This window comes from Berghia stephanieae, chromosome 4, assembly GCF_034508935.2.
Source record: "Berghia stephanieae isolate SIO BIC M18660-M18661 chromosome 4, UCSD_Bste_1.3, whole genome shotgun sequence".
NCBI classification, from domain to species: Eukaryota; Metazoa; Mollusca; class Gastropoda; order Nudibranchia; family Aeolidiidae; genus Berghia; species Berghia stephanieae.
The window spans coordinates 77,252,336-77,275,095 of NC_088363.1; the positions used below are offsets into that span (position 1 = coordinate 77,252,336).

Consider the following 22,760-nt stretch of genomic DNA (forward strand, 5'->3'; position numbering starts at 1 on the left):
ACCAATGATGTGGCTTTATTACTTTTTAAACTATAAATTAGATAAAATGAGAACTAAAAATCATTTTGATTGGCACCATTTTAGCGCAGTAACATACACAGAAAGTATATAAAATGAATCAAATAGGTAAAACTAAAGATAATAAACAAAGATTAATGTTATACTTATATAGTCTCAAATCATTTTAGCTAGTTTTACTACATTCAATTTGTTTTCACTTTTGTCTACATCACAAACTTTTGTTGACTTACGGTCCTTCTGTTAAAAAAATCGCGGCTGAATGTACTAAAAATCATACAAAATGAAATCAAAAGTATAGATCTGTTTATGACTGATTATCTTACCGCAGTTGCGCGTGTCATTGCCGAGTCAAAAATGATCATGGAATGTTAAAATCACATGGGTGCGCTGCCAACCTCTACACAAGATAAGGTGTAAGATTGCTTGTCAAAAAGAGTAAAATTTGGAGAAAAAGTGTACAATTTGAAAATCTAACCTTTAATCATCTCACTCTGTGCCATTGAGTAACATTGGATTTAAATAATTCTTGTATCAATTTTGTGTGGTTGAAAAATTTCAGGAACTTCAGGAAAACTTCAAAATAAAATTATGGAGCAATGCAAATAAACTCCTAAATCTATCAAACACAACAATTATTAATTGTTAAAATTGTAGGAAGCATGAAGAATGCCAAGAAAACTAATGAGAAACAATTAAAATAACTACACATGTTTTTATTTTCATGAAAAAAATGAACAACCTGAGGGAAAAAGCATACAATCTTACAAAAGTGAACTGTAGGCAGGCCTGGATTTCGGTAGTATGATGTCATCATTGATTTATTGCGCATGTGCGATTAAGGTAGGCTATGGGAATACGCTTCAACAGTTGTAACATCACTTCCCTCGTAATGACGCATGGTAACTTAGTAACTGACTCTAAACTATCAGAACAATGGCGGACGCCTTTATGAAATATTTCTCCGACGAGCATAAATCTGATCATGTTTTGACTTTTACACATTCTGATCACAAGACATGAAAAGTTCTAGCCAGCATGAAGAATAAAAAGTACAGATTTTCTTTGAGAACCATTATGGCCTCCGTTGCTGGGCGACGTGACATCAGACTATTGAATCCAATTCATCCTTTGGCAACTGTCTTCCTGTCTGACTGCTTTCAGTCCATGAAAATTGCTCTCCATTTTCTTTTCATCACCAAAGAAGGTCGCATCCAGGAGCTGACACAAATGTGGGGCATTGGGGGCTAGACACGCAAAGGCAGCGTGGCTCAGTGATACCGAGTTCGATCACCCGCCACTGCGCTGTGTGCCCTTGCGCAAGTCACCTTGCCCTAGCTCAAATTGCAGCGCTGCACTGCAGCTGACGCCTGGGTTATTCCACTCTCCCTTTGGAATAGATCCAAGAAACAAATGTCCCCTATGGGATGAATAAAGGGAATTTTATTATTATTTTCTTTTAATCTTGTCCTTGCAAAGCATATGGTCATTAAAATGGAAGGACAAACTGTCACCAATTAACACTTTCTTCCCATCATGCCACCTACAGTGGTGAAGCCAAAGCCAGTCACTGAAGCAGACATCCTGACTTCGAATGGTTGGATTGAGTTCCTTTGGGACCACTCTGCTTCCACATGTCCCAAATGTGTTCGTTTTTGTAAACAATGTTGAGCGGCAGAACCTCCCCCATTGCAGTTCCCACAGGCATGAGACTCGTAGTTGTAGAGGATTTTCTGCTGTTAAGTATCGTCTCTGGTATCTGGTACTGTTTGAAAATCATCATAGGCTGCGTCCCGGATCATAATCATAGGTAAGGTTTGTTTCATATTCATAGTAATTTATTATGTTCTCGGGTGGCACTCCTTTCAGTGTCTATGCCAATTCATCAAAATAGTTTGAAACTGAGTCAGCGGTCACCCCAGCAAGTTTCTTTGAAATGTTCTGGCACATCTTGCTATTGATTCGGTCTTTGTGCCGATGCACCCATCATATTTTCCTTGAATCGTTGAACATGCGCGCTGAGTCTATCGAGCAATCTTTACACGCACATCCAAACTGACACAAGAAGATGACCCGCTTCACTTTAGGTTGAAGAACAGTTTGAATAGGGGGTCCCGATAGCTCAGTTGGTAGAGCACTCGCTTCACACCCAAAGGGACCTAGATTGATCCCGGGTGCAGTCGAGATTTTTTTCTGACCCCCCTGTCCACCCAACAGTGAATGGGTAGCTGCTGACCCCCCTGTCCACCCAACAGTGAATGGGTAGCTGCTGACCCCCCTGTCCACCCAACAGTGAATGGGTAGCTGCTGACCCCCCTGTCCACCCAACAGTGAATGGGTAGCTGAGTCTGTTAGATTTGGCAGAAAGTACTTTGCAATAGACTAGCGTCCTATCCAAAGGATAGCAAGCAATAGCTTTTATCCATTTCACGCTATAGAAACCGGGATACACTCCGGCACATGGGCCGAATGGCTACTTTAAAAAAATTAATAAATAAATAAAAAAACAGTTTTCTTTGCCCAACAGAACTGCAATCAAGTTGCATAATCTTTTGCAATTGAACCCATATCTAATTTGGCATAAACAGCCAGCTCACTGAAGTCTTTTGTGTATTCAACAAAAGCAATCAGTCTCCTTGACAAAATTATTTCCAAACCGTTCTTTGTCACAAAGCCAAACTCTCATGCAACCGTCAGTGAAGTACATCTTGAATTTAGCCACATCAGAATTAAAAACAGATTCCCAGTGTAAATTAAACCAGCATAACCCACATAAAGGCAACATAATGGAAAATATACTGAGGTGTTTTAACATATTGAATTCCGTAAATATATGGAAACTTGGCAACCTTGCAATTTGGAGGGGTGATCATCTTGGAAGGTCACTTAAGTATCTGCACGTATATCAGCCATACTGATTGTAACAGCTATCCTATTGCAGCACGACCGATACCGCTTTACACGAGTGATTGTGATGTTTGTTAATAAATAAACATGCATTTTTGCTGTTTATTTTAGATTAAGTTCTCATTATTCCCAAAGTCTGAATCGCTCTTTTTCATTATAACAAGTCTAATCAAAATAGAGGGGGATAAAATGAGGATTTGAAAAAGTCTCGTTATTATCTAGCTCTCATTATTTCCGATGCTGTTAAACTTAAAGTACCACTGTAATAGTTACAGTGATAATTTGTTACCTTCCAATCCCACCCCTCGCCAATTCACTGCTTTATCTAAAACCTAACCTCTAACCAAATAATGAACATAGATTGTCAAAATTCACAATATTATATTCTCGAAGGGCTTTGCAAGAGGTCTCAATCCAATAGTAATTCTGAACATATTACATGAGACATGACACTTGAAAGGCACAATGACAATTGTCTTTTGACAGACACAATGCTATTGATTTCCAGTAGGCTATACCCCTGAGTATGTTGACAAAATGTGTGCAAAGCTACACAAAGAAAGGTTGAGTACATGTATGATCAGGGGACAGAGGAGACCCTAATGTCACATCCATCAGCCATCCCCTTATCTAGTATACTTCTTAATAACAACTGAACTTAATGAATGTGGTAGGATAAAATGTAAGATAAGAATTAAATAACATTTTCAAAAATTTATTTTAAAAAAGCATACTGAAGCATGTCCCCCCCCCCCCCCACTTCTCTCTCACTACCCTATTTATAGTCTCTCTCTCTCTCTCTCTCTCTCTTTCTCTCTCTCAAATACAAACTTGATCTGTCTTTCTCATGAAGAGAAATTAAATATTTCCACTGTATGGTATGCTCTAAGAACAATAACCGGTTCGTTCTGGTATGGGCCACCACCTTCTTCATAAACGATGGATTTTCTTTCTGAAATCCCAATTTATAAAGATTCATTTAATTCGAACCAAGTTTCCTGTACGGGTTTATTCCAACCAAAGTCTCGATGAAGATGGACTCAATTGTACCCAAAATGCTGCCTCTGTAAAAAATGTATTTTTTTCTTTGTTTTTAAAATTTGATCCATACAACGGAGATCATTTTGACTTGAATGGAAAAGTAACAGGAAGAAGATCTTTGGCTGGAAATCCATGATTCACAAGCAGTATGATGACCATGGCAATAAATGGAGTTGCAACAAGCCATTGAAGATCCAATAGGATGAGTTTGTTGAACCTAGAGATGGAGATTTTGAAGGGAATGCGTGTTAGAGCAAATTTTAATATGTCTCACAAAACAAATGAAACCTATCGCATGAAAAATAAAAATTATTATAATTATAATGATAAAAATAAAAATATTATCAATAATAATAATAATAATATTATATTATAATATATAATAATAATATAATAATAATAATATATATTAATGTTATTATTATAATAATAATAATAATTATTATTATTATTATTATTATAATAACAATAATAATAATAATACTGATGATGATGATGATGATGATGATAATAATAATAATATTATTAATAGTAATCATGACAAAAATGATATAAATGACAATAATAATAATAATAATAATCATCATCATCATCAACTTCATCATCATCATTATTACTAATACTATAATTTTAAGTATCAAAATGAAAATTTGTATTAGAACATCTGGACGAAAATTTCATGCTTCTAAAATGTCATCCTTATGAGGGCCAGAAGATTTGTCACAACCACCAGGAGTCCGATTTGGCAAGTATGTACAGCGATATGATAAAACAATATTGAGTGTGGCCAGTGACAATGTTAACTCTGGACCTGTGTAAGACACTTAACATACATTATCCAATTAAACTAAGGTGTGAAAAGGTACCAGACTATAGGTATTGATGGATATTGTAGGAGTACTTTTACGAAAATGCACCGAACACATGACTGGTACTAAATGAAATTGAAATGTATTGAAATGTTCAACATGACCTGATGGGAAAATAAAGAAAGTATTGTGACATTAAAGACAGTAAATAAGGTGGTGTCTTAAATATACACAATACAACTACACATTCCGTGGTTTGAATATTATTTGCTATATTGAGACTGCTTAGCTGTCCACAGCTTCTGATAGTCACGAGTTAACTTTAATAGACAGTCTGAAGGAGTCACCATCTCACCTACCTGAGATAAACAGAATCACTGTATGAAAAACCATGTTGATCACTCAGGACTATAGTGACCTTTCCTTCCCCAGGCTGGTCTGGGGTTGAAATCTTCAACCAGCCTGGAAGTGATGAAGGTAGTTCTCGTTCAATACGATACACTAAGTCATTGCCTAAATAAACCTGCAAGGATTTGAATTGAAAAAGTTTGTCTTTGTTAAATTTTAAATAAATTAAATTCTTAAACAGTAAAACTATTCAAAAAGACCTGTTGAGATATACTAGTAATGTTGATAATAGTTGGTTTGCAAAAAAATTTTTTTTTAAAATTAAAAAGAATTCAAAGGACAAACACAATATTCACCTCATGATGTATTTAATAAAATAGGATAAGGGAACTTGTATGTCTCTCCAATTCCAAAAATCAATTTCATAAGTTGGACAAATGGATAGCTGTTAAAATTGGGCGCTCGATAAAAGTGGGCCTGATCTTTGACAATTTCTTATTTGGAGTTTCAGTAAAAAAGTTTCAAAATTTAATACAAACTTCCGATATTTGGCAATGGTGTGCAAAAAATTTATTGGTAAATTGATATATTGGTATTTTTGTGAGGCATGTCAAAAAAGTATATAGAATCACTTCTAAATTGCACACATTTCACATTCTGTGCTAAATTTTTCAAATGTTCTCAGGACTGAGTTCAAAGTTAAAAACCAATGACACAAATGTAAACAAGGGAATTATAATAATTTGATTGTTCTTATGTTCATCTACTTTCCCTAGTAAATTTTTAAAAGCCATAAATAAGTAACTATAAATGATGCTGACAAACTTGCACCCCACTTATGTGCAATCTTGATATTCAGTTTTTCTGTGTAACTTTAATTTTTAAAATCACATTTTAATTTCTTGCGTATAGATTTCAATAAAATGTTGCACAATTGTTAAATTATGGTGGATTTATATTTCTTTTTTTTTTTTAAATTGAACAATTATAAAGCTTAACATCCACAAAACACGCACAAAGTGCTTTACAAAGAGTCCCTAGCCAACAGGTTACGACATGTAGGATAATACACGAAGCTTGTTGGGCAATATTACATTTCTTTTCCTCACAGAGACAATACTGTTAACGGCCAGATACTCATTTTATACCTGATTATGATGAGAGAATTTGAATAAAGAGCCTTTTCCATGGACTCTATGTGCCGCTCAGAGAGGGATTTAAACCCAAGACCTTCTGATCAGAAGGTGATTATCATACCACAAGACCACATAGCCGCACACTGGGTAACTATGTAAGTAGTTACAAGACCTTAAAGTGCATGAATGAATTAGATCTATTAAAAATATCCTTTCAAAGGAAAACATTTACATACCCTCAAATTATATCTGCTTTTGTGATTAAGATTTTGGACAGAGAAATCCAAATAGAAAGCATTGCCAGTGACCTCTTTCAAAGTCCTAGTGGTGTCTTCAATGAAAATATCAGGCTGTAGAATGAAAATATTTTAAAATGTAAGTTGACGCAAAACTCATAAACGAATTGTAATTTTTAATTGGCTCCGATTGTTTCAATCCAAACAATTTTTCATAATTCTCATAATTACAGTTCTCCTCATCGTGTAAGTCACAAGGGAAAATGGTGCTCAATTTAATTTCCGACCAAACTATTGTTCTTTCCTCTACTTTCAGAGTAACAAACATTGCATTTTTTTTTCTTGGAGTGAAAAAGCAACAAATACTTCAATTTACTTGTGGCAATGATTAAAACTTCTTAATCGACCTTTTCCTTAAATATACACTAACATAGGAGATCATCCTTTGGGAACGAAACTCAAAGTACATAAATAAGGAGCTTCATTACATTTGAAATCGTCAGGATTAAGAGTCAATATTCAGTATATTTGAGTTATAATTTAATGCATAACACTGATATTTTGGATTCACTGCCATGCTGGTCATTTTGAAAACCTCTCCAGTCTTATCAGTTCCTCTATAACTTCTTAAAATATCAACTCACCTTGCTGTGAAAGGAGACAAAATCATTTTGGGGTAAAGCGTCTCTTGGGTAAATAAATTTACGATGTGATAATCTCACATCTTTGTCAACCAGTTCATCAGGCTTCGATTCTACACCAGATCCAAGACAAATCAAACTGCCATCTGTAGTCGCCACTAACAACTCCAAGCCTTGATTCATCAACACAATGTCATTTGACACTATATCAACCAATGATGAATCGCCAATGGAGAATTTAGATGAACAACTGTGATCACTTGCCAAGATGTGGAGATTACCATCTTCAGATAAGAATACCTAATGGCAAAGGATATTAAACATAGCTAAAAAGTGTCACAATTTTACAAGCTCACAGATTCGAATTTAAAATGAGTAAATAAACATTTTTGAATGATATTTTAGACAAATTTATGTAGCTTCAAACTTCTCAATAAATCTCTTGCATTAAGAGCAAGATGCTTTTTAAGAAAATGGAAATGAGTGGCCTCCTTCTTACAGTTACTTGAATGCATGATGAATAAATACCAAGAAAAGCACAGCTGTGTATTCAAACAATTTTTATCTTGTTACTTCACTGTCTGGGGGTTATTATAGCTCAATTGGTAGAGCACCCTGCTCACATGCAAAGGGACAGAGATTGATCCTGGGTGAAGTCAAGATTTTTTTCCAGCCCCACCCAGCAGTGATTGGAGAGCTGGGTTTTTTAGATCTGTTGGAAAGTACTTTGCGATAGACTAGTGTTCTATCAAGAGGGTAACAAGAAATTGCTATTGTCCATTTCACTTCATAGAAACCAGGTTAAACTCTGGCTCCCTGGGCCAACTGGCTCGGAAAGATTACTTCACTGTCAAACCTTACATGATGACCGATCAATAAGTCACATTATATCAAAATGCTTCAAACATCTTACCAAACCGAGAGGTCCTCGTTTATTCCTATTCAATTTAGTCACCAGAATGCCACCATAGATCTTACTACCAGCCTTGTACGGGTAATGTGGTATCACTGAACCATTATTTCCATAAAGAGCAAAGACTTCCCTTCATAAAAAGAGAGAATAATAAATATAATTGTAATATTTCCACCAGTGGAGCACCTGTTAATATGCAAAGTGATTGTGTTAGTTTCATATCAAATTCATACTTGAGCAGAATAAGGTAAAATGTGCACATTTTCATTGATAAAAAAAAAAAAAACAAAAAAAAAACCAACAATAAATGGCTAAGACATTGACCTCAAACCTATATTTTCTTTAGGATTTATTAACTTGTTTTATCATTTTAGTATATTTTAATTTCTTGTTTAAACCTGATGGAAGCATATTTTTTTTTACCTACCCAGTGTCAGTAGTCAACACAATGTCTAAATGGCCATCCAGATCCACGTCAATAGCACGACTACCAGGAAAACTAGAGCCATCAATTTTGGTAGTCCATTTGTTTTGACCAGTTTTAGAGTCCACGCAAGAAACAGTCCCAGACGTGTTGATGACGAACAGCTCTAAGACGCCATCTCCATCTATGTCCGCTGCAGATACCTATACAGTTCATCAAGACATGTACATTACTTGGTGTTTGTATAATTTCAATTCCTAATAAAGTGTAAAAATATAAACAAAACAAAAAAGTGAATAGAATAAACAAGGAATGTATGAAAAGTTGATGTCTAGGTATGATTCTAAAAAATTCCGTCTCCAAAGTCTATATGAGGCTATGCCAAAAGGTTGATTATAGCAGTTATAGTTTTTTAAAGAGTCAAAAAAAGTGTGGACAAACTTGATATTCTGTCCACACTATTTTTAACCTTTGCGAAACTATTTCTGCTATTCTATTGGAACTAGGTCACCAGTTTTTGGTTTTACAACTGACATAAACTGATAAAAATGAATATTTTCCTTAGTTTTTCCAAAAAATATATTATTGGAGTATTCTAGTGGCGAACATCACAAAAAAAAGACCTATAGGTCTCATAACTTATATGCATTATTGCCTTGCAACTGTCACAAGTGCTCAATTTTGTTCATAAATGACACCCGACTTCAAAGTGTTAATTAACCATTGTCAGTATTCAAAGAAGAAAAATAAATGAAAATAATTCATTACATCAGTAACCATATTTTCCCCCAATTCATCACTTCAAACATATTAATCATCTTCTTTGCTGAATGTATTCAGGTTATCAATTTATCAAATTAATATATAAAGTGTTGCTATTGGTTCATGGTTGTATATTTTTTATGTTTATACATTTTCATGCATGCCACGTCTGTAAACGAATTTCCATTTTTTTTGGATGAATAAAGTATTTATTATTATTATTATTATTATTATTATTATTATTATTATTATTATTATTATTATTATTATTATTATTAATTTTCTCACAAAGGTGGAATAAAGATTTATAATTATTTAACTCGTCATTATGACATTTGGCTTATCATATTTATTCCTTTCAACATTTATGTGAAAATGTGAAAGCATCGGCCCATGCTTATTTTTATAAAATAATACAACAAAAATGTCCTTACTCTTCCTGAAATGGATCCAAAATCTTTTGGAAATCCATTACGATGTTTCCCACTAGTCATTTCCAGGACAAACAAACTGCCTGAGCTGGATCCGTGTATTATTACAGGATCACTTGGCTCTCCATCCAAGTTTATAACCGTTGGAGTGAACAATCCAAATACAGGAGTCTAAGAGTATTACAAAATATGGACAGTTTAATTCAAAATGCAGAAAACTATCATTTCACTATTCCTCTGTATAGAGCATATGAATATGATATTTATAATTAGGAATTTTTTCTTTATGAGGCCAGTAAAATATAGTGGAGGAAAAAAATAGAAAATAATCAAATGGAGCCTTTTAAATCTAAATTTACTAAAACACCCCCATTGACTATTTTAACAAGACATACAAAGCGATACGGCTCTGTAAAACTCTTACTGATTGTTTGTCAAGTTAAATTGAAAATTCTAAATCTATACCCATTTTAACTTTACTATAAAAAGTGCATTATTTGTGATGTTTGTAGATTACATCAGGTTAAAATGCTAATGGCTTAGTTATTCAATCTTATCATAATTGAGGGGAGAATGGTGGTGACATTGAGTATTTTCCAGGCATCTATGCACTAATCCGATTCACCAACACCGTTTTGCTTCTATACGTGTGGTGATCTGACAAAATGTGTGAGATGTCGAAAAAATACAATTCCAATTTTATTACATAACTGCATTGAGGACTATTTCTGAACAAAATGCAGCTTTGAATTTTGTAATTATCTTAATTAGGACCCAAATATTTCACATTTGAAATTTTAAAACAGAGGACATATTAATTGCAAATTGTTTAAAATACAGTTAAATCATCATCACAATAGCACTATATAGCACACAACAAATTAAAAAGATTTAGAATTTCTTTCCCCCCCCCCCCCCCCCCCCCCTTTTTTTTTTTCTCCCCTTCTTGGCTGCATGACTGGAGGAGGGTGATGTGCAACTCCTTCCTCACTATCCAATTGCTCCTTAACTACTCTAGGACAAGAGGGTAATGGAAAAACCAGATCCTGAACATTTTCATCAATGGAAATTCAATCCAATTCATTAGACAAATACCACTGTCTCATTGCATCTAACCCATCAGGATGAATGACAGACGGTACTTCATCTGTGACTGAGACTGTGCTAAAGTCAAAGCCGAAGCCAATGCAGATAACGATTTTTCACCTTAATTCACTCATATCTCAAAACTAGCTTGGGCGACATCCAGCTGGTTTTGTCAGATCACCTCACATAAATCAAAGTTTATATCAAAGTGATAATACTGATAATTTGTTATATGTCATTGCAAAGTGAAACTGTGTGACATTTTCAAATGATGAAGTCAAATTCTAGTTCAACTTAAAAGATTCAAGGATAATACACTACACTGAAATGAATGATTATTCCCAATAACACGAACACTAAAAAAAAAAATGGTGTAGTTGAAAAAGAAAAGAATATTTCAACAAATCATTTAACACAAGAACTTCAGGTTACTCAAAGAGTACCCCTACCCTTCCCCCACCAAATACACAAAGAAAAAAAGAGGGGAAAAACAGCAGTAGATTGATACCAAAAGCCTATTTTTAAAATAACATATGATAAGGAATAGTTCTTACCATTATGATAAAAAATCTACCAAATACATTCACAAACACAATTTTTAGAAGAAATTTCTTTCAAAAGGATTGATTACCTGATGTAATTCCAAAAACATTATTTTCAAGAAGAGCGAGTTACCACTGCTCTTTGATTTCTTTGAAATAATAGATCGAAATTCAACCAAATCTAGAGTTGCGACAGCTGTTACATAGAACTTGTTTTTTATGTCTTCTTTGCCCCATGGTGTGGCTTTGTGTGGATCACTGTAATAAATAGTGTGAAATAAAATTATAATATTGCCTAGTAGCTGCAGCATCTCGTAAATTTATCAATGTTGATAAGCATTGACTTCTGTCGAGACAATGGATTATTTGTCCAAAAAGATGACAATATTCAATCCTCATCATTTTCAATCACATTTTTCAAGGAAAGAGGGAGGAAATTATTCTTAGTGATTTTTGTATTAATTAAAATTTAGTTTGTGAAAATTGTTATTCCTATTCAGCCATAGGAAACATTTATTTATTAGTCAGTAATTACATAACTTATTTCATACAGTTGATATTTGCTGACAACTAAAGATGAGCAGTATTACTTTTAGGAACTTTGCATTTTCATACCCGATTCTTTGATGGTTATTGGTGACAGAATTTGATTTAACCATTAAAAATCAAGTCATTCTTTTGAGGCGCATATTTGAATGTGGTTGGTAAACTTATGGTGTGCTATTTAAATCAAAACTTTGATTCATTCATGTGTCAAGAAAATTGAAATTTAATCTTTCGCAGACCTGCTTCAGTGAAATTTTAACCAAACACACCGGAGCTTGTCATTATGTAGACTCAATGTCAAAGTCATACTTCTTTTATTATCATTAAGAATTTAAATTGAGCTTGAGGGTATTGGTATTGTAATAGTTGATGTAATTGTGAACTAACGTATTTTATTTTACTCCTCGTCTTTGTAATTCATCCCTGAGGCAGCTATAGCTGGGTAGCTGTGCTAAACAAAACAGCATATTACTTAAAATTTATTCAGGCTGTATTTAGTTTTAGGGAATACAGTTGTTGCCTGATCTTAGACTTAAAATATCTAAGTATCCATACATACTTGAGCATTTATATTGATGCTAAAAAACTCACTGGATATAACTACATACCAACGCACAAAACTATGTGTAAACTTAAACATATATGGATTGATTTATAGAATTTAGTGATTCATTAAAATGGCTGTCAAAAAACAAATAGAAAGAGCTGATGACGACAAGATCCTTCCATCTATAGCGCAACATCCACTAAACATTCTCAAAGGAGTCCCTTGCCAATAGCAACATTTAACATTAGAACGAGACACAAGGCCTGTTAGGTGATATTACAATTTTTTTTTTCAGACAGAGGCAATGCTGTTAACAGTCAGGTATTCATTTTACACCTGAGTACGATGAGGTAATATGAGTAAAGTCTTTTTCAAGGATACAACTATGTGCCCCTCTAAGCAGAACTCGAACCTTGGACCTTCCAATTAAAAGATCTCATAGCCATACATACAAAATGGATATCCCACCAGTGTGTCTTATTGTTTTTATAAGCTGTATGATTTGGGTTGCTTTGTTCCCTTGTAGAGATCACAGAGTCCTTAGAAATATTCTTTAAAAGAGTTGTCCTTATAGTGTGTTGTACACAGAATCAATGGCTATCCCATTCTCCTTGTACAAAAATTTACAAATTCACATAGTCATTAGTAATATATGGGGGTCATGATAGCTCAATTGGTGGATCACCCGCTTCACAATCAAAGAGTCTGAGATCAATCCCAGATGAAGTCGAAATTTTTTCCCCACTCCCCTGCCCACCCAGCAGTGACTGAGTAACTGGGTCAGTTAGATCTGGCTGTAAGTTTTCTGCGATAGACTAGCATCCTGTCCAGAGAGTAGTGAGTAATTGCTATTGTCCATTTCATGTTATAGAAACTGGGATAAACTCCTGCTCCATGGGACTGATGTCTCTGAAGAACTACTTTTTTAAAATATAACTTTATGACATGAAAACCACAATACATCAACCTGTTTGTTTTGTATTCCTAATAGGGAGGGAAAGTCATGACGTCACACCTTCTACTTTTCCACTTCCAAAATCCTTGGAAGTGTGTATGTAACCATTCCTTCCGAGGACTAATAATAATAATAAATGAATAGATTACATATCAAATCATAAGGTGGCATAACGGTTTTAGTAACAGGATGTATAGGCAGATACTGAGGATTACGTGACGAATAAGAGCGAGGATAGACGATCTTTATTGACGATCAGCATTTATTTGGACTAGAAAATGAGATGCGATCACTTTGAAACCAGAGGATATACAAGGTATGTAATATCAGTCCTCCAAAACAGTGGTTTTACACTTCCAATGGTATTGGAACCAGTATTTTGACATCACACTTTTGTTCTCTACATCCACTGAATATTTGACTCTCAATCCAATATAAATTTAAATCCATAAATCAGCCAATTCTTCATGTAACAATATCAAGAACAAATCTAATTCCATAACAATTTGTGACCCACCGCCTCACAGCTGTATTATACCAGGATGAACTGGTGGTAGAAATTGAAATTCTAAGCCACAGATATGAAAATTGGGGATAATATCTATTCTTCATGGTAAAGAATAGAAATAATATCTCACATTTTAGGAGACCCAAAGTTCGTATGTCTTATAATTTTAATTCTAAATTCACTTTTTCATCCTGACATAATACTGTTTCAAGACTAAAGGTCACATTTTTAGTTATCGCACCTATAATCCTCACTACTATAGTAGAATGAGACCGGTATTACAAGGTATCTCATATTTTGAAGCACAGGTGTACTCAATACATGAGGATCTACAGGTACATGGCCAGGCTCCTATTTGAAATGTGGAAAATAAATAATATATATGAATAATCAAATTCTTACAAACATCAATAATCCCTTCTTTTAAACATATTAAATAAACATGTATATTTAACAAGAGCATAATCAGCCTGTGCAACACATTTCAGGTTGTTCTGGATGGATTTCCCACAAAGACAATATTGAACCAAATTAAATTTTAATAAAAAGCCTATACTGAATCCTTTTAAACGAGGACAAAAATGTATGTTATAAAAAAAAAAAGAAGAAAATTAAGATCTACGGGTTAATCATAATTTCAAAACTATCAGAAAAAAAATAATGATAATAATACTAATAAAAACACTAATCATCATCATCATCGACATCATTATTATTATTATTTTACAATTATTATTATTATTATCATTATTATTATTATTATTATTATTATTATTATTATTATTATTATTATTATTATTATTATTATTATCATTATCTAATAATCACAATAATTATAAACAGCACTAGTATAGCACTTATAACAACATACTCTGTCCACAGACACGAATTGTGAAACAGTCAGGTGATCAGCAACTGATTTTTCTTTGTACCAGTCTGCCTTCACATAAGCAGATGGAATCTGAGAACAAAAAAAAAAAAACAAAAAAACATAAATGAAATATCGCAGTTTGTTTTTTAATGGCTCAAATAGTTGTTTTGTTTTTTTAATGAATGTGATAAGTTGATCAACTCAAAATTTATGATTCAAGTGTTGAATAAAATTTTAACTCAATTTTAATAGACAACACATTTTCCAACATCATAAGAGAACTCCACGGAGCTTTTCATTTGGGCAAAGAGAGATATTTTCTGCAGTTAAGATCTTATATATTTCACTCCTTACTCCACAACTACTTATCGTAGAATTCTTTCCCAGTGTTAAGAGCGGAAAATGGTTGATAAAAATTTTTTTAATGATTGTAGTCAATATAATGAGAGGAACCACTAACTCGTATTGATTCAATGCAAGTACCTCCACCTCATTGTCATGCTCGCTAACCAGAAGGTTGACACACAAGCCTCGTGCTAAAAAGGACGGCATCTTTTTTTATGGTGAGAGTTGTCAGATTAAAATATTTTGATTACAAAACCATGACGGTCATAGATGGGCAAGTCCCATGTCAGAATGAAGGCATGGTGTCATTGTCATTATTTACACTGACTTCATGCCAACACAAAGTATTGTTTGCTCATGTTTTGATGGGTTAAAGCAGCCAATATTTTGTCATTTCATAAGAGATTGATGTATGGTGCTGGTTTCTGGCTTCTTCTGTGTGTGCCATACCTAGTCCCACTTCCTCTGCAGAATCTGCTCTGTCACTGGATCCTGCCCAGCTCGCTCCCCCAGGTCTTTCTTTCTGATCTTGTCTGGTCAATCCTTGACCTGGAACCCGCAAGGCAAAAGGAAGACAGGCTCGCCATACAGTAGTTGGAGGCGAAACTCAGAGGTAGAGCTAGATGAGATGGGAATTAGCTGGCAGAGAGCAACAAAAGCAGCCCAGAACAGAGTGAGCCGGAGAGGAGTCGTTTGATATACTATGCTCTTCCAAAGAGCTAAGAGCCCAAATAAGTAAGTATTTCATAAGACAAATCACAATCTGGCATATTAAAATTAACAAGTCACCTCTGGCTGATACATCCATACTTTTAAGTATTTGATTTACAAACCATATCAACCTAGAAAACCAAAATGCTACTATTGATTGTTTTATCAATGGAACAAAATATATCTATCTTTATGATGAATGTAGAAATTAATGCCTTTGCCACAAATTAAAAGGTAACATGGACATCAAAATAATCATCTTTTACAATAAGTCTTGCTCATTACTTACTGCAAAGGAGAAATTGACGAGAGAAATACCCATCTTCGAGTAAAACAATCCTTCCCCAGAAGAGGTTATAATCAGGACATCTTGAATCCCATCACCATCAATATCAAACTGGAAAAAAATTATTTGAAAATACAAAGCATTTTGATATATATATCACATCTAAAAATAGCTCTTTTTGTCATAGTGATTCACATGATTAATGCAGAATAATGAATATGAAAATGCCTAAAACAAAACACCAGAATTTTTAATAAAAAACAAAAAAAACTACAGATTCGTTTATCAATACCTTTATAACCAATTTTGCTGGTTTCACACAATGGCTAGAACATGATAAATACTTAGCTGCTATTCTCCATGAGGTGAGGATTGACTATTGGGGACAAGAGACTAATTCTCTTATTTATTTTATTTTGATAACCTTTTTTGTACGTGCATCCATGCATGTGTGTGTGTGTGTGTGTGTGTGTGTGTGTGTGTGTGTCTGTTTTTGAGTCTGATTTTATTGTGATTCACTGCAAAGCACTTTTAAGTGGATGCTTGGCCTGGGCGCTATAGAAATACAATGTTATCATCATCATTCTTCTTCTTTCAACTTATCTCGCATTTTGCAGGGTTGCCGTAATGAATGCCACATTAATATGCATCTCGGTTCATAGCATCATCTTCCTCAAGGCCCAGTTCTTTCATATCGTCCTTTACCCTATCCATCCATCTAGTCTTTGGGCATCCCTTTTTTCTCTTTCCCACTAACTGTATATCCAATAATTTATTTCCCACAAACTCCCCCTCTCTTGTCCATTAACATGTCCGAACCATTTCAATCTATCTTCTCTCATCTTTATTGATACATTCTTCACTTCAGTCAACCTTCGAAATCATTCATTTCTTACTTTATATTTTCTTGTCCAGCCAAGTGACCATCTCAACATCCTCATTTCTGCCACCTCAACTTCTTGTTTCTTTGTTGTAGCGGCTGTCTCTAATCCATACAACATCGCTGTTCTTACAACACACGTATATGTTTTTCCCTTCAGATTTGTGGAATTTGTTTGTTACACATAACTCCAGTTACCTTCCTCCAATTATTCCAGCCTGTCTGGATCCTCTTCTTAACCTCCATCTCATTACCCCCACCTCCTAGAACAGTGGTTCCTACCTATTTGAATTGGTTTGTCTCTGGCACATCCTCTTTTCCTATCTTTATTGGTGGTCCTGCTCTCTTTTGTCTGATGCACAAATACTCTGTCTTAGATCTGCTTCCCCTTAACCTCCTCCTTTCCAACACCTGTCTCCAGCTCCTTTTCCGCCTCAGCTTTTGTATCATTCAACAGTGATAATAACGGCAATTTGTCAATAAGGAGGAAAATTCATTTGTCCGTCAGTCAAAACAATCAAAACCATAACATAAAATATCATAGTTTTGTATAGTATATTACTATTTCTAGTGTACATCTATTCCTTATAGTAGAGTATAACTTTATGTAAATTTTTTTATGAATTGTCCTTTCCTTAAATCGATTTTTTAAATGATTCTATTCAAGAGATCAAAAGGCCTGAAAGTATTTAGAATATAATGTATAGAATAGAAAGTAGCAACATTAATTTATAAATGTCTAGATAACAGCGCCCCTTCTTATCTGACAGAGCTCATTAAGATATATGAACCGTAAAAATGTCTTCGATCTTCTTCCGATTCAAAAACTCTAAAGACACCCAATACTAGACTTAAAGCCGAGATGAAAAGCTTTTGGTCCGCCGCTACAATTTGGAATAAATTGCCTTTAGAAATAAGAGAATCAACAGCCATAAAAACATTAAAAAAGAAACTGAAAACTCATCTTTTTTGGTCACATTTCGGTGAGCAGCTATTCCAATGAATGATAAATGAATTATTATTATTATTATTATTACACACTCATTTTACGCATGAGTATGGTAAAAGAATGTGAGTAAAGAACCTTTTCCAATGACTCAACTATGTCAAATGAGGCTCAAAGCCAGGACCATCTGATCCAAAAGCGAGTGTCGTACCACAAGACCAATTCGCCGCATGGACATTGTTGATAATATAATATCAATACAAATCTGAACATTTCTAGCTGTTTAAGAACATAAATTGCTAATTGAAGTTTGATTGCAGTTTATGTTAAATGTATTGATTCACTCTCTTATCTTATAATATTACTGTCACTACAACATTACACTCTACTCTCCGGGAGGATGCAACAGTGGAGCCTGGCCAACTGATCAAAAAGCACTTTCTCCAGTATGAAAATTTTGATTAATTACAATGCAAGATACACAGGCTTGAGAGAAATTACTGCGCAATTGTGAGTTTGCTAATCGATGTGGATAAAATATGTAATAAAACCTAAGTACTCAATTACATATATTGAAAGGGAAAAAAATGCTGTACAACTATCCAAAATGTTCCCCAAAAAAATTGTAATGAGATTTTAGATGTATATATGTATATATCTTTTTATTAGATTCATAAGCTAATTTATTTCATATCCTCATCTACTTGAACCTCTGTGATGTAGCAAAAAAACAGTTGTTAGTGTGAACAGTTGTTCTGAAGAATGTCTTTCTTATGGAATTATAAGCCTTATTTTCTCAAAAGCGTAATCAAATATATTTAAAGCAGTGGTACTCAAATATATTTAAAACATTGCTCTTGTCATCAACTATGTCCTTATGTGTTGCTTTTATATCAGGTACTGGAGGAGAGGGAGTTTCAACGTACAGTTCCTCCAAGGAATAGCGGGACAATTTATATCAGAGCAGACCAGAGTGTGTCATTGATAAGAAAGGACCCTCCAGACGTCTATTCCTGGGTTGTTTTCACCTACTTTGACAACACAATTAACCATAAGAACCCATTTATTTTTCAAAGTTGAAAGGAAAGTGAAAAAATATTACACAAATTATTTTTTCTCATATAATTATCCCCCTTGCTGTATAATAAATTTAGTTCCACTACAAGTACAAACATATGTTCCTTCACAAGCATTTTAAAATTAAAGAGACAAAATTATTGATGAAAAACATATGGCCTTCATAAAAGGATAAACTTATCTTATTTATAATACCTCATTTAATTTAACAAAACAATCATAAAACACATAATAATAACAAAATGCATAAAGAATGCCTAACACTCTTATTCTTATTCCGACAGGCTTTCTTTTGATTATGTGTATAATTAGCGTTCTTCGTGTACTGTGTTAGGGCTTAATGATTAAGTTAATCTATGTTATGCACCCAGAGCCCTCCTGATGAAGGGATGTTTGGCGCACTATAAATCTATACCATTATTATTATTATTATTTTTAACAAACCTGCAATGGCGATGAGTAAACAGATTTATCAAGGTTCTGATGAGGCCAACCAGAACTGTGTAGGTTTTTTCCGGACTCTCCTTCAATGACTGTGACTGTCTCTCCAAATGGAGCTACGACAATGTCTAAACCTCCATCTCCATCAACATCAGTGACTAAAGGAGGTGCTGAGAATGGGAAAGAACTAACTTCAACATGCCACAACTTTTTCAATGTGTAATGACACCTGTAAGGGAACAAAAATATATTTCACTTTTTAAAACAAAAATTAACATAATGTTGTATTAAAAAATACTGAGGGAAAATCAGATTTTTTTAAAATGGCAATAAATCAAACATTGTGCAAAAAAACGAACATTAACTGAATTTGTTTCCATAAGGGCAGCGTTATCCGAGCTATGAATATAAGTACAGTGCATTCAATTAAAGTCAAAATCACGAGACCAGAAAAAAATTGTTGACTTTAAGTCGGGAGACGTGATCTGATTTCAAAGGAAAATTAAGCATGGGATATCAAAACATTGTGTCAAGACAATTCATATGGCTGTCTTGTATGTTCTGATGGGTGTTTTTGGTGTTGATGACTGTCAGAAAGTTACAAATCAAACATTACACATGGATGCTGTTTGAAACATCCCCTCCCTCTCAATTCCCTAAGGCTTGACACCATCATCATCTCATAATGGTAAATCAATTTCCTCAGATTTCATTTTATTTTATAAATTGTTATTAATTTTCTTTTTGGAGAGTAAGATGAAAAAGTGCTCAAATGCCAAATCCAGCTTTTTTTTAAAAAAGCAAATGGATCGATGAAATGTAAGTTTTTAACTCTTTGAACTGAAACATCAAACTGGCAATTCGCCTTCTTTCTTCAACCAGTAAGAAACTTGTCAATCATCAAATCGGTTCATAGTCCACCAACCATTAAAATTTTCACTACCTACCTACCCGTTAACTTTATTGATCTTCTTTTTGTTTCTATAATTTGTTCATTCTGAGCACAATTTTGGGGATATTGATGATGGCTGGCAATTTGTTTATTTCACGGATGAATCCCAAGGCCAAGGTGTTATTCGCCCCAAAACCGACCACACCTGCTTTTTTCCTGTCTTCTTAATTCAAAGCAATACAATTTATTATCACACTTTCACAAAATCCAACATGTTATTCGAATGAGAGATAAAAATAACTATCAAAACAAGGAAACAAAGATGGTGGGAAATTCTCTAGCTCATATATTATGAATTTTAAGATACACCGATATCGTGTCGACAAACAGTTCAGTAGGTTAGACCACCCTTCATTTTGTTCCTTTTAGCTGCACAGGTTCGAATCCGATCACTCCCTTTTTTTTTTTTCTTTTTTGAGTGAGTCTATTCCTTTCTCCTTTGAGCCATGGATGCCAGCAGGAAGAAGTGCTGAAACCTAAAACTAAAATCTCGACACTTTGCCAAACCTGAAAATGTTCCTACTGAAAATGTGACCTAAACTTTACTCTTATTTCATCAGCGTTTTTATACCATTATTAAATGATTACACAGCAAACATATTGACACAATGAGGAAATTAATTTGATTTTAAAACCAACTTATAATGCATAGTGAAATACTCACGGTGCAGTTGTCTACCTCTAGGGGAGCCAAAGAACAGAGAGAGACAGAGAGTACCAGAAATTTAGTGATGGACACCGGCTTGGGCCCATCACTCAGCCCCCACTGAAACCGGAGGTATTTGACTTCGAGATATCACGAAACCAGAATTCCGGCATGAACCAGAAAACTGGCACCAATGCTTTGAGTGAGTCTTTTCTTTTCTCCTTTTTTGTTTGACCTTGTTCCATTTCTGAGAATGAATTTCTTAAAATTGTTTTTATCATATTTATTGTATTTTTTTCTCTATCTGACGATTTGGTCACTCTCTGGACATTTTTGTTTGTTAGCTATTTAATTATTTATTCTTTCTAGAATATACTTTGAGATCGGAGTGGGGACAAATATGACAATGTGCTATAAGGGAATCAGAGAGAGAAAAATAAATTATTTTTTTTAAAAGAGAGGGGGGGGGGGGGGGTGGATGGGACATTTATCATTTGAAACGCTCTGTAGAAAGAAGACGAGGGGAAAAAAAGGCCACCTCTATAGTTATTTCCTCTATTCGCAGTAGTACTGCGAATACTGCCCTAACCAACAAAAGGACAGTATCTGGGCTGACCCAGATACAACCAGTTTGCCGCAATCGACACATTTAGTTTTTTCATTCATAACTCTTTAATTTTATTACATAGTGGAAGTCTTCTAACATTAAATAATAGCTAATGATAAATTGCGTTTTTCTGTTAGTCGGCGATTTCATTGACGTAATATGTTGCGTAATATTTTGAGATACTGTTCTTTCTTGGTTAAAGCCAAGCAAATAACTCTACCTGTAACCAACAAAAGGACAGTATCTTATACGACCGTCTCACATACTGTTCACCCTGGTTAACCGCAACGCAAAATGCCTCGTCCGTATTCACCAAAAGAACAGTATCTCAGTTAAGAATATAGCAAAATACGAATAACTCGATCGACAAACGTTTTACGTCAGCGAGGGCGAGCACTCGCCATCACGGACGAGTGAGAGGCAAGGCTAAGTGTGGTTGACCTGGCGTGAGGGGAATGAATAAATTATCTCCGTCGAGTTTGTAGGCGTGACTCTGATATAATATTACTACATTAGACTATTCCTCAATCTTTTAGACCCTGACTCCTTTTTCAAGATGAGTCTATTTTTATTAAGCATAATAGCTTTAATTTACGCTTATTGATGATTTTGGCTATCTTGTAAATTAGACTTTAATTGTGTATCAAGGTTTTGTCATTGTACAACGATATTGGGGTGAGTGAGTGATAGTGAATTAAACCTAAGAATAGCTGGGAAATAGGGTATGTCCCCCTTCCCCCGCCCCCAACACGTACAACACACATACCTTTTTTGTTTTAAAATCAATATCTTCCTTGTCATAGGAAACGAAAAGCATGAAATGGAACGAAATCTGTTGGTACATTTATACTGAATGATATAGGCGACATCATTCTTACTAAATTTAAAAGGTGCCTAAATTATGAGCTAATAAGATGAACAAAAAAAAATATTTTGTCTTTAGCTAATTTCGCTCACAGGGAGTTACAATAGTACAATTTAGATACAACAAGGGAATTAATTAAAAGTTCTGCTACATTAAATTACGAATTTTGCTTATTTTATTCATTTCTATGTACATAGATTGTATGGTGTTATTCACGTAGCAGCTTGTTATGGAAAGATGTTTACCAATGATGACGCTAAGGTTTTTTGATTTATTTGAAAAT

The 22,760-nt window shown here is 34.3% G+C and overlaps 1 protein-coding gene across 1 annotated transcript in view; it reads right to left on the reverse strand.

Annotated features, from left to right (window-relative positions):
* Nucleotides 1-713: 713 nt before the first annotated feature.
* LOC144971291 (uncharacterized) overlaps nucleotides 714-22,760 on the reverse strand; it is a 27,781-nt gene continuing 5,734 nt past the window's right edge. Inside the window, exons 2-13 of the mRNA XM_078911908.1 lie at nucleotides 19,411-19,636; nucleotides 16,067-16,174; nucleotides 14,722-14,811; nucleotides 14,092-14,201; nucleotides 11,384-11,552; nucleotides 9,670-9,837; nucleotides 8,477-8,676; nucleotides 8,050-8,179; nucleotides 7,140-7,436; nucleotides 6,496-6,609; nucleotides 5,135-5,298; nucleotides 714-4,183 (exon numbers count right to left, since the gene is read on the reverse strand). Of these exons, the coding sequence (XP_078768034.1) occupies nucleotides 4,045-4,183; nucleotides 5,135-5,298; nucleotides 6,496-6,609; nucleotides 7,140-7,436; nucleotides 8,050-8,179; nucleotides 8,477-8,676; nucleotides 9,670-9,837; nucleotides 11,384-11,552; nucleotides 14,092-14,201; nucleotides 14,722-14,811; nucleotides 16,067-16,174; nucleotides 19,411-19,636 (1,915 nt within the window). The 3' untranslated portion in view covers nucleotides 714-4,044. The remainder of the gene's footprint in view (nucleotides 4,184-5,134; nucleotides 5,299-6,495; nucleotides 6,610-7,139; nucleotides 7,437-8,049; nucleotides 8,180-8,476; nucleotides 8,677-9,669; nucleotides 9,838-11,383; nucleotides 11,553-14,091; nucleotides 14,202-14,721; nucleotides 14,812-16,066; nucleotides 16,175-19,410; nucleotides 19,637-22,760) is intronic.